General features: G+C 36.0%; 1 protein-coding gene and 1 long non-coding RNA gene across 6 annotated transcripts; one reads left to right on the forward strand and one right to left on the reverse strand.

The window, feature by feature from the left end:
• The first annotated feature begins 177 nt into the window (after positions 1–177).
• Positions 178–15,856, forward strand: LOC148718702 (uncharacterized). 2 transcript variants are annotated; one of them, XR_015994303.1, is made up of 4 exons: positions 178–304; positions 9,968–10,175; positions 11,592–13,564; positions 14,749–15,856. It is a non-coding gene; the product is annotated as an uncharacterized LOC148718702 (long non-coding RNA). The 2 variants fall into 2 exon arrangements; XR_015994304.1 differs by having other exon boundaries at positions 187–304; positions 9,990–10,175.
• Positions 6,510–17,246, reverse strand: LOC111328548 (GPI-specific phospholipase A2-like PGAP3). Of its 4 annotated transcripts, none has more exons than XM_022933010.2 (11): positions 17,084–17,241; positions 14,959–15,232; positions 13,662–13,817; positions 13,218–13,280; positions 11,686–11,747; positions 11,305–11,331; positions 10,641–10,750; positions 9,826–9,866; positions 8,460–8,534; positions 7,898–7,986; positions 6,510–7,007 (listed from the first exon to the last, which is right to left on the reverse strand). In XM_022933010.2, the coding sequence occupies exons 1-11, from the start codon at positions 17,092–17,094 to the stop codon at positions 6,944–6,946; spliced, it is 972 nt and encodes a 323-aa protein (XP_022788745.2). In that variant the 5' UTR covers positions 17,095–17,241; the 3' UTR covers positions 6,510–6,943. The 4 variants fall into 4 exon arrangements, 2 of the variants coding, with proteins under 2 accessions (XP_022788745.2, XP_088598101.1); XR_015994286.1 differs by having other exon boundaries at positions 6,948–7,007; positions 7,898–8,011; positions 17,084–17,244; XM_088741975.1 differs by lacking the exon at positions 6,510–7,007 and adding an exon at positions 7,014–7,475 and having other exon boundaries at positions 17,084–17,243.
• Positions 17,247–17,289: the final 43 nt, after the last annotated feature.

A 17,289-nucleotide genomic window follows, 5' to 3' on the forward strand; every position in this document is an offset into this window, starting at 1 on the left:
TTCCCTCCACATGTTACATTCAACTACGAATCGACGTTGTACGCTATTCAATTCAACTAAAAGGTTTAAGTATTTAATGTTTTTTTTACCTTCAAGAGGAGACTTCCGAACTGTTTTAATATCGCATTTTCCAATTGATTACTCTTTGGGCTAAAATTTCTTGAGAACACTTAGACCATAAAAGCACCCGCGATCGATAAAAAACTTGTAGCAATTTAACTCTCACTAAAGCAAAAGTTTCCAATTTCTCTTTTCTTTGGATATTTTTTGAAGACACAGCCTTCAAGCAAAAAGCCATTTCAAGGTGTGCTTATGTTTTATTCAATTGTTGAGTATATTTTAGTATATAAGAGCCCAGGGATAAACAGAATGTGGCTGTCTAACTGTTCACGAAAGTTCCAATTTTGTGCGTTTTCTCCTTAGAGAGGAGAGTTGAAACTCTCTGTACAAGGAGAGAGATCCTTCACCAATTTTACACTGAGGAAAAATTTTTCCACGTTTGACGAATAGAGCCATTGCGTGATCGTTTGATGTGAACTTAGTCCGCTTTCCTCTTTCCCATTAAAGTTTTGCTGTACTAAATTAGAACAAAAAGACGATACCACAAAGGTTGGGTCGTTTGGGGTGACCGTCTCGGTTCTCCCCCATCCTAGCATTAGCACTGCACTGATGAGGCCCAGAAGGCCGAAACAGTACTGTCTGCAGTTAGTTATATATATATATATATATATTAAGCTCGATTGTCAAAAACTCGATAGCCTGGAGAAATCTTCGTGAACTGGCCTCGGTTGTTCGAAGGTTTGATAACGCTATCCAACGGAGAAATCTCTATGCGGTGGATAGCGCAATACGTTTTGCATTCACTTAGCCCCTGGAGAGCGATTTATCCGCCCTTCATACAACTAGACCCACAGGTTTTGACAAAAAAAGCGGAAAACTTCAGTTTAAGTTTGTTACAAAGTCCAGGTTTTTTCCACACCCCGTCAAGGCTACTCTATAGCTTCTGTCAAGCAACGCACTGTAACCAATTGATTTAGAATATCATTTGGAAGTTAACCATGACGGCGTTGGCAACGACAGTTTATCGAAATGATAGATCTCGTGTGCGTTTTAAGATTTAGTGTATCTATGGGTAGTGAATGTAAAACAACAACAAAATCACCTAATTTTGCACCGCCTTGGGACAGATAACCTGGAGACAAGCGATTGACGTTTCAACTTCAAACCAGGCGTTCCACTCACATGTTGAGTAGATGGGGAGATCTGGTGCCGTTTAAGTAGATAAGCCCCTTATACTATTCGCAAAACCCCTCCAGTGGAATGAAAGTTCATTATTTAATTGCTTAGCCAGACGTTGCCATCGTGGCAACGCAAACCCCCTAAATGATGTTTTAATAACATGAGAACGCGTACGTTTTACACCTAAAAGTTTGTTTGGCTGGTTAGGCAAGTCATAACTCTCTATTTCTCCTTTCTTTTCATGCCCAACTCTGTTAAATTGGGTAAAGGTTCGATGTCGTGGATTTTGCAGAGAAAAGATACATCGTTCGCTGATTAACTTGCTTGATTTTTATCGTGGCAGACATGATTCTGTGAAACTGAACGAGGCAACGAACCTTTCAACCTTTTTCTTGTTTTGCAGTAACAGTGTAGAAATGACTCGACATTCATCTTATTATGGTTTATCAAAACCCCTATTTTGCCTGCAGGCGAATCAATCAATAAAGAATAACGATGACTTTAGGTTAGAGAAAAAAATAAATATTTTTCCTTTCAGTTTGCGCGTGCGAGTTCTATAAGGGATGATAAATTTACCTTGTTAGACGTTTTGTTGTGTAGTATCGCTGAGTATTTTTACGAGTTGTGCCGTATTTTGACGAGCCTGTAGGGCTCGTCAAAATACAAACAATAAGTAAAAATGCTCAGCGATACTACACAACAAAACGACTAATAAGAGATTTATTATCCAACGCGCCAAATTGTTATTTCAGTGCGGGAAAATTTCGCGGATATTTCTGGAGTACAAATATCGCGTGATACTTGTACTCGTTTCGCGTGTTCATTTGTACTCTACAAAGAACAGTTGAACTAATAATGCGCCATTTTGGGATTCTTGCTTGCTCGTTAGAAGTTCATGTTTCTGAAAAACTTTTATAACTGGTCTATAATCTTCTATTCCTGAACATCTCTGCCCGCTGAGCAGCGTTTCTTCACAAATGAGTAAATTAAGTAAGACCGCGGTGCTGCGTCGTTGGGGGTATCACGAGATAAATGGTTTCATCAACTGAGTTGATAATGCAAATTAGTCACCATAGAGGGTCTCTAAAGCTAACTCTCTAACGAAGGGATAACGCTCGGAACATCAGCCTGAAAAAACTCTTCACAGAAACCAATTTACATCATCAATTAACTTTTGTTAACAGTTTGGTCCAACTGTTTTGTCTTATCGTGGGGTTTTCTGACCTAGAGACTTGTAATCCAAAGTAGTTTGTTGCTTTAAAAGCATGAATAATCTTACGCTAGGAAGGTTTAACGTTCGCGTAGGGAAGGAAATTAAGGAAAACAAAAATGAAAAAGCTAATCATACCTTTGTTAGAGGAAAATATTTTGAAGGAAAATTATTCAATTTCTCGTATACAGAGTAGATAACTTTTCACCTGCTTGAAGATCTATGCAAATACAGTTATTTAAAGATGTAAGGTCTTTTCAAATATCGACGCCCTTAGGAGAAAATGATTTTTTAACTACTTTGAGTTTACACTTTAAACTTAGAAAGATTTCTGAGTGACTGGATATCTTGTGTTGTAGTACATTTGCTTGAGAAAGAGTGAAAGAATTATTAACGTTTCTGTGGCGTTCCAAGCTGCCTTAAAAGTTGCAGCTTCTCGCTTATCCCAGCTCTTGTTATGAATTAAGGAACTAGCAAAGAAAACCAGTCTGAAGTTTTTCCTTGCATATGCATGCATGTGATAGACTCACCATTCGGAAACTGCTAGTAATGTTCAACAGAACATGATTACTTTTTATTGAAATCATATTTTACATTTTCCTTGTCCTCTTCCGAGGTATCTAGGTCAGCGGTCCATCAGGAAGGTAGCAGGTTTAAGGTGTTTACCAGGCTCTCTCTGGAAGCTACTGAAGGGTAACTGAGCGGCCAGGCGATACTTTTTTTTAAATAACTCCTCTTCCAAACGATTTGATTAATTCTTCAACTCAAGATATAACTTAAGTACTCTCTTTCTATAACTGATGAAATTATACGGCTCCAAAGCAAAGTGTCTGAGCTAGTGAAAAGTAATTCATTGACTGGCCAATGGAAAAAAGGTTTAGGTAGCTCTTTCATTGGTGGGAGTAACCCTTGTGGATTTTCTCTTTACAATATAAAATTGTCACTGATAGAGTAGTTATCAATTGAGTTTCAATAAGCCAAAACTAAAGTTATCACAACTGCCAATCAGAATATAGGCTGACATCACCATAAGTCAATGAGAACTCTAAGTAAAAAAAAAATGACGCAAATCATATAATGACTTAGCCTTTGATAACTATCCGAACGTGCCCTTCAAGCGAAATCATTTTCAGTATGAGCCCACAGCATTCTTTGCTCAATTAGAAAACACCACGCAATTTCCCGCGGTTCTTACCCGGCGTCAGCCAGAATATTGCACACGATTTAAAATACTCAATCAGAAACACCGTTCTTATATAAAGTTAAAAAAAGAAAACAAACAAACAAAACACACAAAAAAATCACAATTCAGAGGATGATTTGAATCTGACTTACACCAGAGTTTTATCCTGTGATCCCACGCGGTACATTGATCGCTTTGCTTAGGGGAGATTCAACCCATTCTTTGTGTGCACCTGCAATTTTACGAAACTTAAAGTAACAAAAGCAAGAGCATCTTCACTTTTCTTTTCCCCGCGTATAAATGTCGATTCCTTAAAACAAATGATTCAGAATATATTCACTAAAACACCCATGTAACACAAGGATAAGCTAGTCAGAAATCGCACTTGATTGGAAAGTACTACTTGAATAATTGCGAGATGTAGAATAATGCGCACTTAATCCGCCAAATAAATAAAGCCCACTGATTAAAATGTCAGGATGGCCAAACGAGTTGTAAATGAGGAAAAGGGAAAGATTCTGTTTCTTCAAAGTCGCAAGAATACAACTCTTCGTAAAAGGCGATCACAAATTGGAATTTATGAACACAAAATAATCAACACTGCAACTAAGAACATGGCTCAAATAGAAAATGGTATTTCTAAGAGCGGAGCATCGCGAATCAGGCAGAAATAGCTATTTGCCAGTACGGATCAGAGGACTGGGTCTGTTTTAGTGGAATTATAGGTAGCTTATTGTGATAAACAGTGTTGTTCATTACAAATTTGAATCAGTCTATGTCTGAACTCTTACTCCCGCTATACTCAAAATGTTGCTTGTAACTTTGGAGATTTTGTTGTTAGTCAATTTGTATTAGTAGTTTTCCGTGTACCTCAGCCTCCAGGGTTGACGGCACGGCAGCTGTTTTTAGCAGGTTGGGGGCGTGCGTTCCTCTTTTTTTTTTTACAAAACGTGGTTTTGTGGTTTTCGTATCCAGCAGTGTCGTGTTTAATGTTATTGATACTGTGCGTGGGTGTGGGTTTCTTGTGGCAGTTTTGCAATAAACTGGCTTCGAGGTTTGTGTTGACCCAAGGACTCAGAGTTTCAAGTAACCACAACTCTTGTCACCTATGAATAACATTATCATAAAGTAACAAGATAACCTCGTTCCTTATTGGTCAGTGGCAATTGCATAATTAGGCAAAAGAGTGCATCAGGATTTCCGTGAAGCATTCTCTTAAAAATTCAAGAAATGAATAAACGAACCTAACTTCTAAGAATACCAAAACGTAAAGCTTGCTATTGTATCAAATGATCAACTCAAAGAAAACACGCGAGAATTTATCAACTGTTGAAAAGTATTTCGATTAATGTAACTTGAAATTGATGAAGCTTCAAAGGCGCGCCCTGAGGATCATCTCCCCAGTACGCCAGTTACTCTGACGCCCCCAGACGTCTTGGCTCACCACCCTCCATGCAAGGCGGCAGGCCCTTACCGAGCGCTTATTGAAGAACATTGTAGATAATACAGACCACTCTCTACACCATCTACTGCCAAATGTCAACGACTGCCTAATTTCTTTAAGGGGCACAAACAAATTCACAGTACTTGTCTGTAAAACAAAGCGGTACCAGACTAGTTTTATAATCGCCAACGCCACCAAATATTTTGTTTAAGTTTATTTTTTTAAGAGCGACCGTCATTTTAGGTTCACAATACTTTTTCATATTATAGCTTAAGTATTTACATATATCTATAAATTTCTTTTTAGAAACAGATTTTACATTTTCTTTTATTCATTGTAAATTTTTACATTATAACTTGTACATATGTTTCTTTTTCAGATGTAGATTTTATATATTTTTATAGTCATTGTAAATTCAACGTAATTCAGCTTACGGACTGCGATGTTGTTTTCCAAAAAGATCTAATTTACCCTACTTCAAAATGTAAAGGACAAAAGATCGCATGATCTGTCCGCGCATTTAATGATTTATTGTAACTCGTAATGCTTTGAAAGGTTTTAACGAAAACTTCGAAACATCACTCATGGCCATAAATTACAAAATGCACAAGCAGCTTCGTCGATTTCTACCCAATTTGTTTATTTTCCGAGGCATTTACTTAACTGGGGCGTATTTTGAAGCTTAAAAATGACTCATTCGCATAAGAAAACATCTGGCTGGGTTAATTTTTTGACACAATAGCTGATCATAGGATGTTTTTTCTATTGCTGTTGTAAATTTCCACAGCCTATGTTAATGTCCACAATATTCTCTTTGTAAAAGCTTATCTGTAAGGAGAAAAGTGTTCAACGGCCAACCTGAAACCCAGGAACAGTTAGCGACGTCGTTAAGTAAAGAAAATACAAAGGGAAAACCATTCGTGGGATCGACGAAGTCATCTTAATAGGATCATGAAGAATTGTTTGACAGTTTAATGACAAATAAAGAATGGTCTCAGGTAAAATGGAAATAGCACCCACTTTTTAAAAGGAAGGTTAATCATTCATTTTTTCTTGAATAAATTGTGTATGAAGAACTTCTAGCTGATGAAAGATTCGTTGGGCGAGTCTAAAGTCATGTATGAGAGCGTTATTTGAAAAGGAGAATAAAGAAAACGGAAAATAAAGAACACTATTGACGCGTGTTACATTTCCAACGCCTATTCAATCTAACTCAGTTCCCTGGGAGCTTGGGTCCCGCAGTACGTGGAAGAATTGGCTCGCAACTCAATTAACATTTTTTAAGACAAAAAATATCAACATCTTGCCATACTAGGGCGTGTGTAAGAGATGCAGAATAGCGTAATGTAAAATGTTAATGTTAAATTTAAAATGTACAGAAAATAATAATAAATAAATAAATACAAAACAAAATACAACAACAAAACAAAACATCGAATCAAAAGTTGTTACTATTTATTGAGTCATTACTATAACAAACTTTCAATTGCAATTTTACCTAAAAGCTGATCCGTTCCCATATTTCATTTCTAAAATTAATTGAATTTGCATTGTAGACGTTTGCATTGCACCGTTCTGCAGACGGTAAACAATACAGTTACCTAAATATAATAAATTCAGAACCTGGTAAAATGACCAGTGATGTATCTTTCACGCGCTAATCGTTTACTTAAGAACGCTTTATCAACTCAAGAATGCAAAATTATTAAAAAAAAAAAAATGCATTTTAGGGTGTACTAAAAGCAGCTTTAATTTATTTAATTAAACTATATAATTACAAACTTACAGGTCTGGGCTATTTTTGTGACGGTTTGGTCGGAGTGTTACAACCATGAACGTTTTAATGAATTACGGTTACTAAAAGTCCTCAAGAACTCTTTCTTCTCTTTTTTTGCATTGATAGCTGATGCTTTGCATCGTCTGCTAGAAAACTGAAATAAAATTTAAAAAAATACGTGTTGCTTAAACAAGGGGGTAACAGTGGACTAAAAACCTATTGACATGTTTGATGGTTCAAGCCAAACAGCACATTCTGACTGGGCTGAAAAGTATATTCTCCGGCAGAAAATATCAAAGGAGATAGCATTATAAAGAACTGTCTCAAAACAGAACAGTTTGCTAATATGGGGAAAAATGAAATGAGCATGTAAAGATGAAACAATTTTAATGTAATGTAATAGAAAAATCCATCTGGGGCTCGGATTTTTCTATAAAATGAAATAAAGGGATGAAAAATATTTGTAGGGGTTGCTAAAAAACAAACCTGATTTGTTATTTGTTATTATCACATGGCTGTGTCTCACAAGGACTGGGAACTACCGAATTCACGAATTTGATTGGCTGAAATCAATATTGAAAGCGGTCTAGATTTTACCATCTAGACCGGCATCTAGATCGGTCTAGAAAAAAAAGGTACAAAGAATATAAAAAAATGGCATATAAGACACAGCCATATAATAAACATCTTAACAACCGAGCTAGGTCGGTCTGTATGGGAGAATCTTGACCTCGGTCGCTGGTACAGACCTCACTGCGTTCGGTCTGTACTGGTGACCTCGGTCAAGATTCTTCCATACAGACCTCCCGCTCGGTTAATAAGAACTGAACATCAATTAAGTTGAAATTGTAAATTGACCACCATAAAGAGTTAAAAAGCTGACGTTTCGAGCGTTAGCCCTTCGTCATTCCCTCTGACGAAGGGAAACTCATTTGTTACAACTTTACTTTTCTTATGTAATTTTACCAAATTACCTTGTTACCCCCTTGAACTCTCGTCAAAGGAAAAATGAAATAAAACAATGTCTCATTTCAAAAGACTCACCTGTACCAAAAATAACAGAGAGGAGAAGTTCCTAGATGCCATAATGAATGTGCATCAAACGTCCATAAGATCGGTGGAAAGTCACCCAACTGAAGACAGAGGAAGACAGTTCATCTATAATTTAACAAATTTGTCTTTCTCTATGAGTTTCAGCTTGTGTTACCAGTCAGCCTGTTCCAAGGATTGATTTGAAAACAAAGCCAGCATTTGGTTGCACAAGGAGCATATTTATATATTGAAAAATCACTGCAATATTGGCTATCAAAGAATACAAAATTAAATTAAGTAACAAAATTTTCTGGTTGCAAAAGATTAATGCATCTTTTTAGTTTGGAATTATAGTTTTCATTTTGTGACAACTTTTTTGGGCAGTTTCTCACCAAAGTGCCGAGTCACAGACCTGACAGACTGTTGAGGTGTGATGAACATATTGTGTTACCGTCCATTCCAACTATTGTACAGGAATGAAATTAGTAGAAAGTACAGTCCTTACAACCACTTTGATCACCTACAGCTATTAATTCTAACTGGATATTTGATAAACAATGAGTTTTCCATTTACCTCCAGACCTAAGAGGAAAAACACGCCAAATGACACAAAAGCACATTTCCACACGTAAGGCTGTTGTTTGTAATGCTATAAAGGAAATGTTAACTGATCAATTTATCTTGTTGGTAATATGATTTGATTGGAGAACAGCAATGGAATGCCTATTATTTTTTGAAATGGATGCTGTACAGTTTCTCATTTCACCTTGAACACTAATGAAAAACAGATATTCTAAATCTACACCACTTTAACCTGAGGCTACTGTACATAACTACTGTGTATCAACAATTTGATTTGCTATTTTGATGAGACATCTTATTTGAAACTATTATCATATCATTATAATCAATTTTGATAGAATCATTAAGGTGGAACTGAATTAGGTTTGACCATAGGAGGCCCATGCAATCTGTTTGTGTAGCCGACTGTTGTTTTATAGTGAATGTACCAGATTTACCGTTTTCCTCGCCTATAGTGATATATTGCTGACTGTATGTATATAAATCAATGAAAAATAAACGTTGAATTATTTTAGCTATGGTGTATAGTCGTCCTTTTGCCTCAAATTCAAAATCGCTAAAAAAAAGAAACATTTTTGAGGCAAAAGGACGACTATACACCACAGGTAAAGTAATTCAACATTATTTATTTATCATTGATTTACACTGTATATACATAGTCAGCAATATATCACTATAGGTGAGGAAAACAGTAAATCTGGTACACTCACTATAAAACAACAGTCAGCCACACAAACAGATTGTATGGGCTCCCTGTGGTTTGACAGGATTAGTTTGTTCCAAGATTTAACCGTTAAACCATAAGAGTGACCAGCATCTAATTTCTCCCTTTGAATTCTCCTTGTCACTACTGATTGAAATGTATGGAGATTAAGTCAGTGAAGGGAGAATATGGATGCTGTTGTTAGGGTGTAAAGAATTATTATCACCTGTAACGGAGAGGCCAGAGAAGATCAGTAAATAAATATATGGAGTCAGTGAAGACAGATCATATTTTCAACCCAATTGGCAGTAATGTTGCAATCTGATTGGCCAATTTGCTGTTGATGATATGAGTGCAAACAACTTTGCTTGCATTAATGTGTCACGATCTTTCTCATGCACCAAAAAAATTGTTTTAATTGATGTTGATATTGTGATAAAGAACAAATCAACAGTGGTTTAACCTTGTCTGTACTGTTACTGACAATGATAATCGTCATCCCAGTGGTCAAAATTTGTTGCCTACTCACCCAACTACGCCTCTAGAGTCCACAACATTTTGACCTCTATGATTATGATGAATATCATTGTCCATAAGAGCTAGTACAGCTCACAATGAACCACTGTCGATTTGTTAAACTTCCAGTCATGCTTACTGTCAAACACCAGCTTAACCAACTGAGTAAATTGATAACACCTAAATGACAAACAAAAATCATTAGTAATACTGAAATGGCTACTTGCTTGATATTAATTTTATCAGAATATTTGTTTTTTATTTAAGTTATTTGATTGCAGTTCTTGTAAAACTTGTGATAAGATACAGATAATTCCCTGTGTGAGGACTGTATGGGATGGCACAAGTAGGGCTTGAAAAACCTTGCCAGATGCAAGCTGAAAAAACTCAAGAAAGGTGGACAAGATAAGCCTCTTGACAGATCTTGACTGCTGAATCTGATTCACCCATATCATGGTTTGTCCTGCTGATCCAATCCCAGTCAACCAGGCATGAGAAATAAATTATTTTCTAAATTGTTTTTGTTTTGTTTTCAAAGCAAAACTTAATACTTTTTTACATGATCTTTTTACTTTTTATTCATGTTTTTAACATTATATTAAAACCAACACAGCAACTTATTCCTTCTTGAGGGCCCCACTTAAAGCTGCCTTAACAAGTTGGGTTCCCTTTTTAAATACTATTATTTATCATCATCATTTATTATTACTATATTCTTCTTCTTCTTCTTCTTCTTCTTCTTCTTCTTCTTATTATTATTATTATTATTATTATCATATTAATCGTTTATAGGCTGTATTAACAACTGCTCGATATGCAAGTACCAGATCCCTGCTGTTTTTCCCTTAACACATTTTGATTTTGACTAGGATCTCCCAACAGGATAACCATCTAAGCTTAGTATAATTATTCTATAAACACAGACAAGTTATATAGTGTATCTTCTCAACTCACCTATTGTAACATTAAACTTCATATTATATCCATAGTCGAAATTTATAAAGCCCAAATAAAAAACATGAGTGCTGTAAATACTGCATAGAAGTAATCCAATGAGGAAACAGCTGCAAGAAAAGTAAATGATAAGCATATTTGAACATGGCACATTAAGGCTTGGGTGAAATTAACAGTGTGAAGGTAAAAATTACTGGAAAGGAGTATATCAAGATAATAATCAGAGGATCCCCCGAAAAAAGAAAGTATCAAAATTAATCCATCCCCAGAGTTGTTTATTGTAGTAAAATGCAATGGATGTACATAATCTGAACAGAGTTAGGGGAGCTGAATTTAAGTGTTTGCATGCAAACATGGCATGTTGCTAAGCAAATTAATATGTCCCAGAATGCTAGGGAGTATGCACCTGACCCCCTTAGAAGGGGGGGAGAGGGTCCAGGTGCATCCCCCCCTGAAAATTTTGAAATTTGAAATGCTTGAGGTTTGATTGGACATATTTGTCAGTTATTAACTTTTGTTAGCCACACAATGATGTTGGAATCAGATCCCCAATTGATATTTTTCTTTTTTCTTTTTTCTCCTCACTTGTTGACTTGATATTGTATTGATATGAAAAGGAGAAATTCTCTCTTGATCACTCATGGATGATAAAAGGTTAACATACCTGCACTTATTTTCCAATCCAATGAACCTGTTCAATCAGGGCCATAAACAAAATTGTGTATAACAAAATTGTCAGTAATTATTGTTTACAATATATTTATTCAAAAAGTAAAAACTACTAACAGTAAACTGCATGCCAAGGTCCCAAAAAGAATGAATCCCCTTTAAAAACAAATAAATTGAAAACTCATTGCACACAGTGGAATTTTGGCTGTCATCTTCCTACAGTTTTATAAGCTTCCTCAAAAAATCTAGAAAATTTTAAATCGCTCATTTGGTTTGTTACAGTGTTCCTGCAGGCCAATTGGATTTATTGGGAGGATCACCAAGGATTTCACAACGGATGTTAGTAATATCTAATCCAAACTCAATATTTACTAACCTCATTAGGCAGGTAAAGAAGGAGAACATTACCAAAGATGTGGCACAGAAATAATCCATTTTCTGAAAGAATGTGCATAAAAAAGGAAATCAACCCAGAGCTTTCACCACGAATATCTGAAAGCTTTTGATAATTGACTTCATTTCCAAACATTATTCATGAAAATTTCATTTAGAGCCAGTTCTGAGAATTCTGCACAACAAATTCCTATTTACATAATTATATTACACCATCAATGATTCTAAAATGCTGTCACTAATTTTCAAAGTCATGTCAATGACTTATAGTGAGATCCTAACTATCAAATAAAAGAATTAAATTGTTTCCCATATCCTTCATGTAAACTTTATAGCAATTGTGTTGTTACAACAAATTTAAGGGCCAGCAGTCCATTGACATACTAGGCTTCAGTCACATTGTGTTGGTATTTACTAATATATTTTGAGTTTTCATGCAAAAAATGTCATTGATATTATGTAGTTTGTGGTCATGCGATTGTTATGCTGCATCTCATGCCTGTTTAGATATCCAAACTGTCAGGTATGGTTTACATTGTCATTTTGCCAGTTTGAAACGTTGCTGGTGTGTTTGTTACAGTAATGTATATTACTTAGTCATAGAGAGAGCACTGCCTATACATAGATACATATTAGGTTAATTGACCACTCCCCATAGAGGCTTTTCAGGGCCTACACCCACCCATTCCATCTAGGGGAGGACATCCACCATACAGTAATCTCGTGCGTGGGAAATTAACGTCTCCTACCCCTAACCCTGCAGGAGACGGGACCTACGGTTTATTTGTCCTTATCCGAGAAGACTAGAATATCTATCTATTTCTTGATTATAGAAAGGTAGCAAATTCTCCTCACTTATTTTAAGACCATGAGTATCAGTCCAGCCAGGGCTCGAACCCTCGACCTCCTGCACAACACAATCCAGCACTCTAACCAATTGAGCTAACCGGGAGGTGGTGACTAAAATTGAATTTTATGTCAAATCTTTCACCCCCAAGCCCTCATTTAGTAAATCTCCTTAAGGTCTGCTATACAGCTCTCATGATGTTAGTTCTAATAATCGACTAATTAATATTTTTCTTTATTGCCATCACTTGTCTTCTTGACATTGTATTAATCATGATTGTAATCATGATCAATCACGGTAACTAGTACTTTGAGTCTATAACAAACATGAGTATAACTTATTTGTACCAGTTATATACTCTCACTGAATCTTCAAAGACAGTCCATGAGTGTGTTACTGTCCCATCCTATACCAAATCTCACAAAACAGTGTGCATTGCAGATAGTCCTAACCCTTATCAAACTGTCAGAACACTGAATGCTTGTGGTCAGGGCAGAGTCAACACTAACTGTAGCAACCTCACCAAAAACTAGTGGTTTTTGATTTCCACTAGCCAGTTTGGCTAGTAAAACAAACTGAAATTGTTGTAACATCTAAGTTGTCACTAGCCACATGGCTAGAAAGTTGAAAAGTTAGTGTCGAGCCCCACATAGAGGAAGAGAGTTTACCTCAGTCCAGTTAAAATCCCGTGTATGAAAAACTGTTGACCAGAACCAAGCATTTAGACTCACCTACAAAAAAACCGTTTGATAGTTAAAAATGAAATTTAATTCCTCACTGTTCAATAACTGTTACTTTCTTATGTAAAATTCCTACAAGTTTAGAAACTAATTCTGAATCATTGATATATAATAAGAAATCATGGCTGGTCATAATTTTTTGAGCAATCTTTCTTGAAACTGTTGGACACATGATGGATGCTCAATTTTTATTTATTTCCAAGGTGCCTTGAATTGGGTCACAACTGGCTTAAAGAAATTCTCAGGCAAGGTTGGACTCACAATAAATACAATCTGTAAGTTAAACACTCCTAAAAAGGCTGCAAGTTACCTTTTCTAATTTCTCACACGTTACCATATTTGGATCAGAATCACAAAACAAATCAGCCATACCACCAAATTTGCTTTCCATACTAGATGCATGCTGTAGTTTGAGTTTGGAACTGTAGACCTGAGCATCTTCCATCCAAGAAGATGGCCAATTGCATTAAAAATTGAAAATAAGACAGACGCAGGCTCTTGAATTCCGAGAAATCTTACAAATGGCCACTGAAAATTCAGAAGATGAAATCATCTTTAGTTACTGTGTCTATAAGCAATCCTAAGTTACTGACAACAATCATTCACTTGACTCTGATAATGACTTCCGCACAGGATTTCAAAACGTCAGTCACTACCACCAACAACAGTCCTTCTCAGGACTACACTCACCCGGACGATCAGACTGCACCTTCACAATCCTAAGCTAGTTACGTGTATTTGTTAACTAATGAGTAAATTTATCTTATAACTATTTTAACCCTTTAAATCCCAAGCATGATCAGTGTTTGATTTCCCCTTGTAGTAATACTGCTGAATGATTCAGCAAGATAATGAGAATAAAGAAAATGATCACCAATCTAAGAAGCTTTGATCGTTAAACAAATTCTCCTTGTCAGCCCCAAAGGATGTGTATAAAGAAGAGTACGAAGAATGCAGATATTGATGGGCAGTAAATAGTTAATAGATAAAAAGTCAAAAGCTTGGTTAATATATATATAATTATAAAAAAAAAACAAAACGAAATGAACAAATAAAATAACAGAGTGAAGGAAAGAAAGAGAGACAGGTAAAAAGGCATAACACACAGCTTTTAATATGTACTTGTTGAGAGCTGGAGGGGAAAATATTTGGTGGGAGTTAATGACATACAGACCAAGTGCAGCAAGGTCTGTGTGTCATGATCAAGAGCCAAATATTTTCCTATCTAGCCTGATCAAACTCAGTCAATGGGTATTTCAGCATATGACCACTGTATGTCTCAAAATTTTGAAAATTTTGTTTGATCTAAATAGTATCTGATAGACGAGCACATGCTTAAGACATCACAAAAAAATATTCTTCAATAAAAACTTTTTTCTCCTTTTTTAAGTCAGCACAAGAAACTCACAATTTATTGAAAAAATGTGAATATTTAAACTCATTTTTTTTTTCATTTCAGTTTTTGCAACAAAGCCATGTGAGTCCAGGATTGGTTGGCTTTTTCAGGACCAGCTCAAGTCAACCCACCTGGTCCTACACATGTTAACTTTTACAATGGTTTTTAATGGGATTGCACGCATAGGGCTGTAGGGGTCCTATGATAATTATGGTTACTTTATCTCTAAGTTAAGGCACTACAGCAGAATCAGCGTTCAATTAAGTCCCTTACTTTGCCGTAATATTGCTTGACTGGTCGATTATTTCTCACATCACTTTGTGTGATATTATGCATACACTGGTACTTGCACTCATCGGGGCAATCCCACCAAAACAGAGTCAAGTATATTGGCAGCTTTCCAGGGTACTCATCAAGGTCACATCCTTTGAAACATGTATTAATACAATGATGAAATTTGGAACTTCTATCACCTCTTGAGCTTTCCACTGAGTTGCAAAACAAGAATATAAACAAAATACTGCTCTGTATTAAAAAGAAGATGGCACTGCAAAACAAAAAAAAATCACTTTGAAGGTGTTTCGTATAATATTATACCAAGGAATCTCAACCCAAAAGCTTCATAGCAGTTTTGAAACTTCTGAAAATTTGAAATCTTGGAATATTTTTGAAGTGATTTCCACATAACCTCATAACTATACTTTTCTAAAACTATAAAATTGAATAAGACAGTATTGGCATTATACCGGTACTTGTAATTGGACAGTATATGTCATGCCTGTGAAATACGAATTATATGCCTCATGTATGTGCGCTTAAGTTGTGCATTTTGCCCAGTTCCTGATGTTTTTTATGAATAAATATATATAACAGTTAACATAGCTTGTTTCTCAAATATTGTCATAAATTTGATTTATTATAATTATTGGTAACAGGACTTCATGTTGTCCAGATATGACCATAATCACACTCATAATTAAGAAATTTGACTCCTACTTCATGGTAATGAGATTTTGTTCATCACTCCTCTGATGACAGACTGTATTGAACTCTACTCAGTCCTAGTATTACCATTACAAAGCAGTTAAGTATCAAAGGCAATCTATTGTTTTTCCATTGTTGTCTTTAACCGAGAATTGTATGCATAATAAAGTATGGGGCTGTGCCAAAATCTTGCCATTTTTCTTTTATTTTGGATCACATCCCCATGACAACCTTTAAACCTGTTTGTAGATCGATCAATTTGTTGACCCCACTCTCATTGAGAATACTTTAATTGCTGTAAGATTTTAATTTATTTCTTGTTGTGAGCAAACTATCAATTTCTACACAATTTTAGTGGCTACTTTACATCACTGGACAGTTATCATGTATTAACCCCCATTTGCATCAATATTTCTCCTTGCATTATTTCCATTGAAGAAAGCCAGCTCAAAATTTCCATGGTTTTATCTCCATTACTTCACATGATCAATAAGCAAACTCATTTTGTAGAGTTCAGTGATAGTAATATTAAAAAGCTAGTTGCATATATGCATCTGCCATGAACCCTGGGTTTTTTATATGCAGTTTTTGCAAGGTATGAAAATTAAAGGGGAGGAGGGGCCATATATAAACCTCTTTCAGGCTCGCTGGTATGCCAGCTGATAATGTCCTTAACTGAGAGCTTGTCCTCTTTGCCACGGACATTATCAACTAACATACCAGCCAGCTGAAGGGGTGTGTTCAATAAAGACTCAGAAAGTCAACATCCTCTGCAGCCAAAATAAATCACTTTTGCAGCCAGATGGTGAAACACTCTTAAACCAACGATCCGTGAACACGAAACCCTAAAAGTGTTCAAAAAGAGGCAAAATTGTCTCAATTTCCTACCTTTTCATGGAAAATGCCTACCGAAACATAGTTTCATTTTACGTAAAAGTCGATGTAGGGGGAGGGGGGGGGGGGGCATGTTCAGAATGAATTCTGTCGAGTAGACTTAATCCATTTTACAATTAATTATGCATCATTATAAACTCATAACATGTGCGGCTTGCAAGCTCACAAATTTGAATTTTGCTCTAAAATTAGAAAAAAACTCCAGTGGAAACGTAAAGATCGCCAGCCTAGCTAGGTTGAGTCGTTTCAAATTTTGGCGGGAATACCACTTTTCCAAAACACGACAATTTTCGTGACATGATAATTTTCGTGACATGATCGATCGACGCCTTAAACGAGAAGGATGGTGCACACCCCAATTTGGGGTGTCATGGCGGGCTAGGAAGTTCAAATTTTCCTGGATTCGTAACTCAGACTTACAATCATTCGGAAAAACATTACCGGCGGTTTTAAAAGTAATTACGCCCACGGATCGAAGTCTCACAAAACGAGTATGAGATATCAGCAAAGCTCAGCTTACCTCATTTTCATTATCAAACTATTTGCCAACTCCAGTGTCAATGTGTACCGTGGTTATGTTATTGCAAAATAATCTTCTTATTCGAGTTACATAAAAGAGGCAAACTTCAATGATTTCTGCAGAAACATCAACGAAAACCCAACCGATCTGTTGTCAAAAGATCAAGTCATTATTCGTGAACTGTACACACCAACTTTTACTAACGC

The sequence above is a fragment of the Stylophora pistillata genome, chromosome 12 (genome assembly GCF_964205215.1).
Source record: "Stylophora pistillata chromosome 12, jaStyPist1.2, whole genome shotgun sequence".
Lineage (NCBI taxonomy): Eukaryota > Metazoa > Cnidaria > Anthozoa > Scleractinia > Pocilloporidae > Stylophora > Stylophora pistillata.

Bases quoted from the DNA above. Each gene is read 5' to 3' on its own strand.
- LOC111328548 (XM_022933010.2), bottom strand. The intron at 9,867-10,640 runs GTGAGTTGAGAA...TTTGTCATTTAG, and splicing joins GAAGTTTAATGTTACAATAG to GTGTTATCAATTTACTCAGT. The intron at 7,008-7,897 runs GTGAGTCTTTTG...ATTTTATTTCAG, and splicing joins CTCTGTTATTTTTGGTACAG to TTTTCTAGCAGACGATGCAA.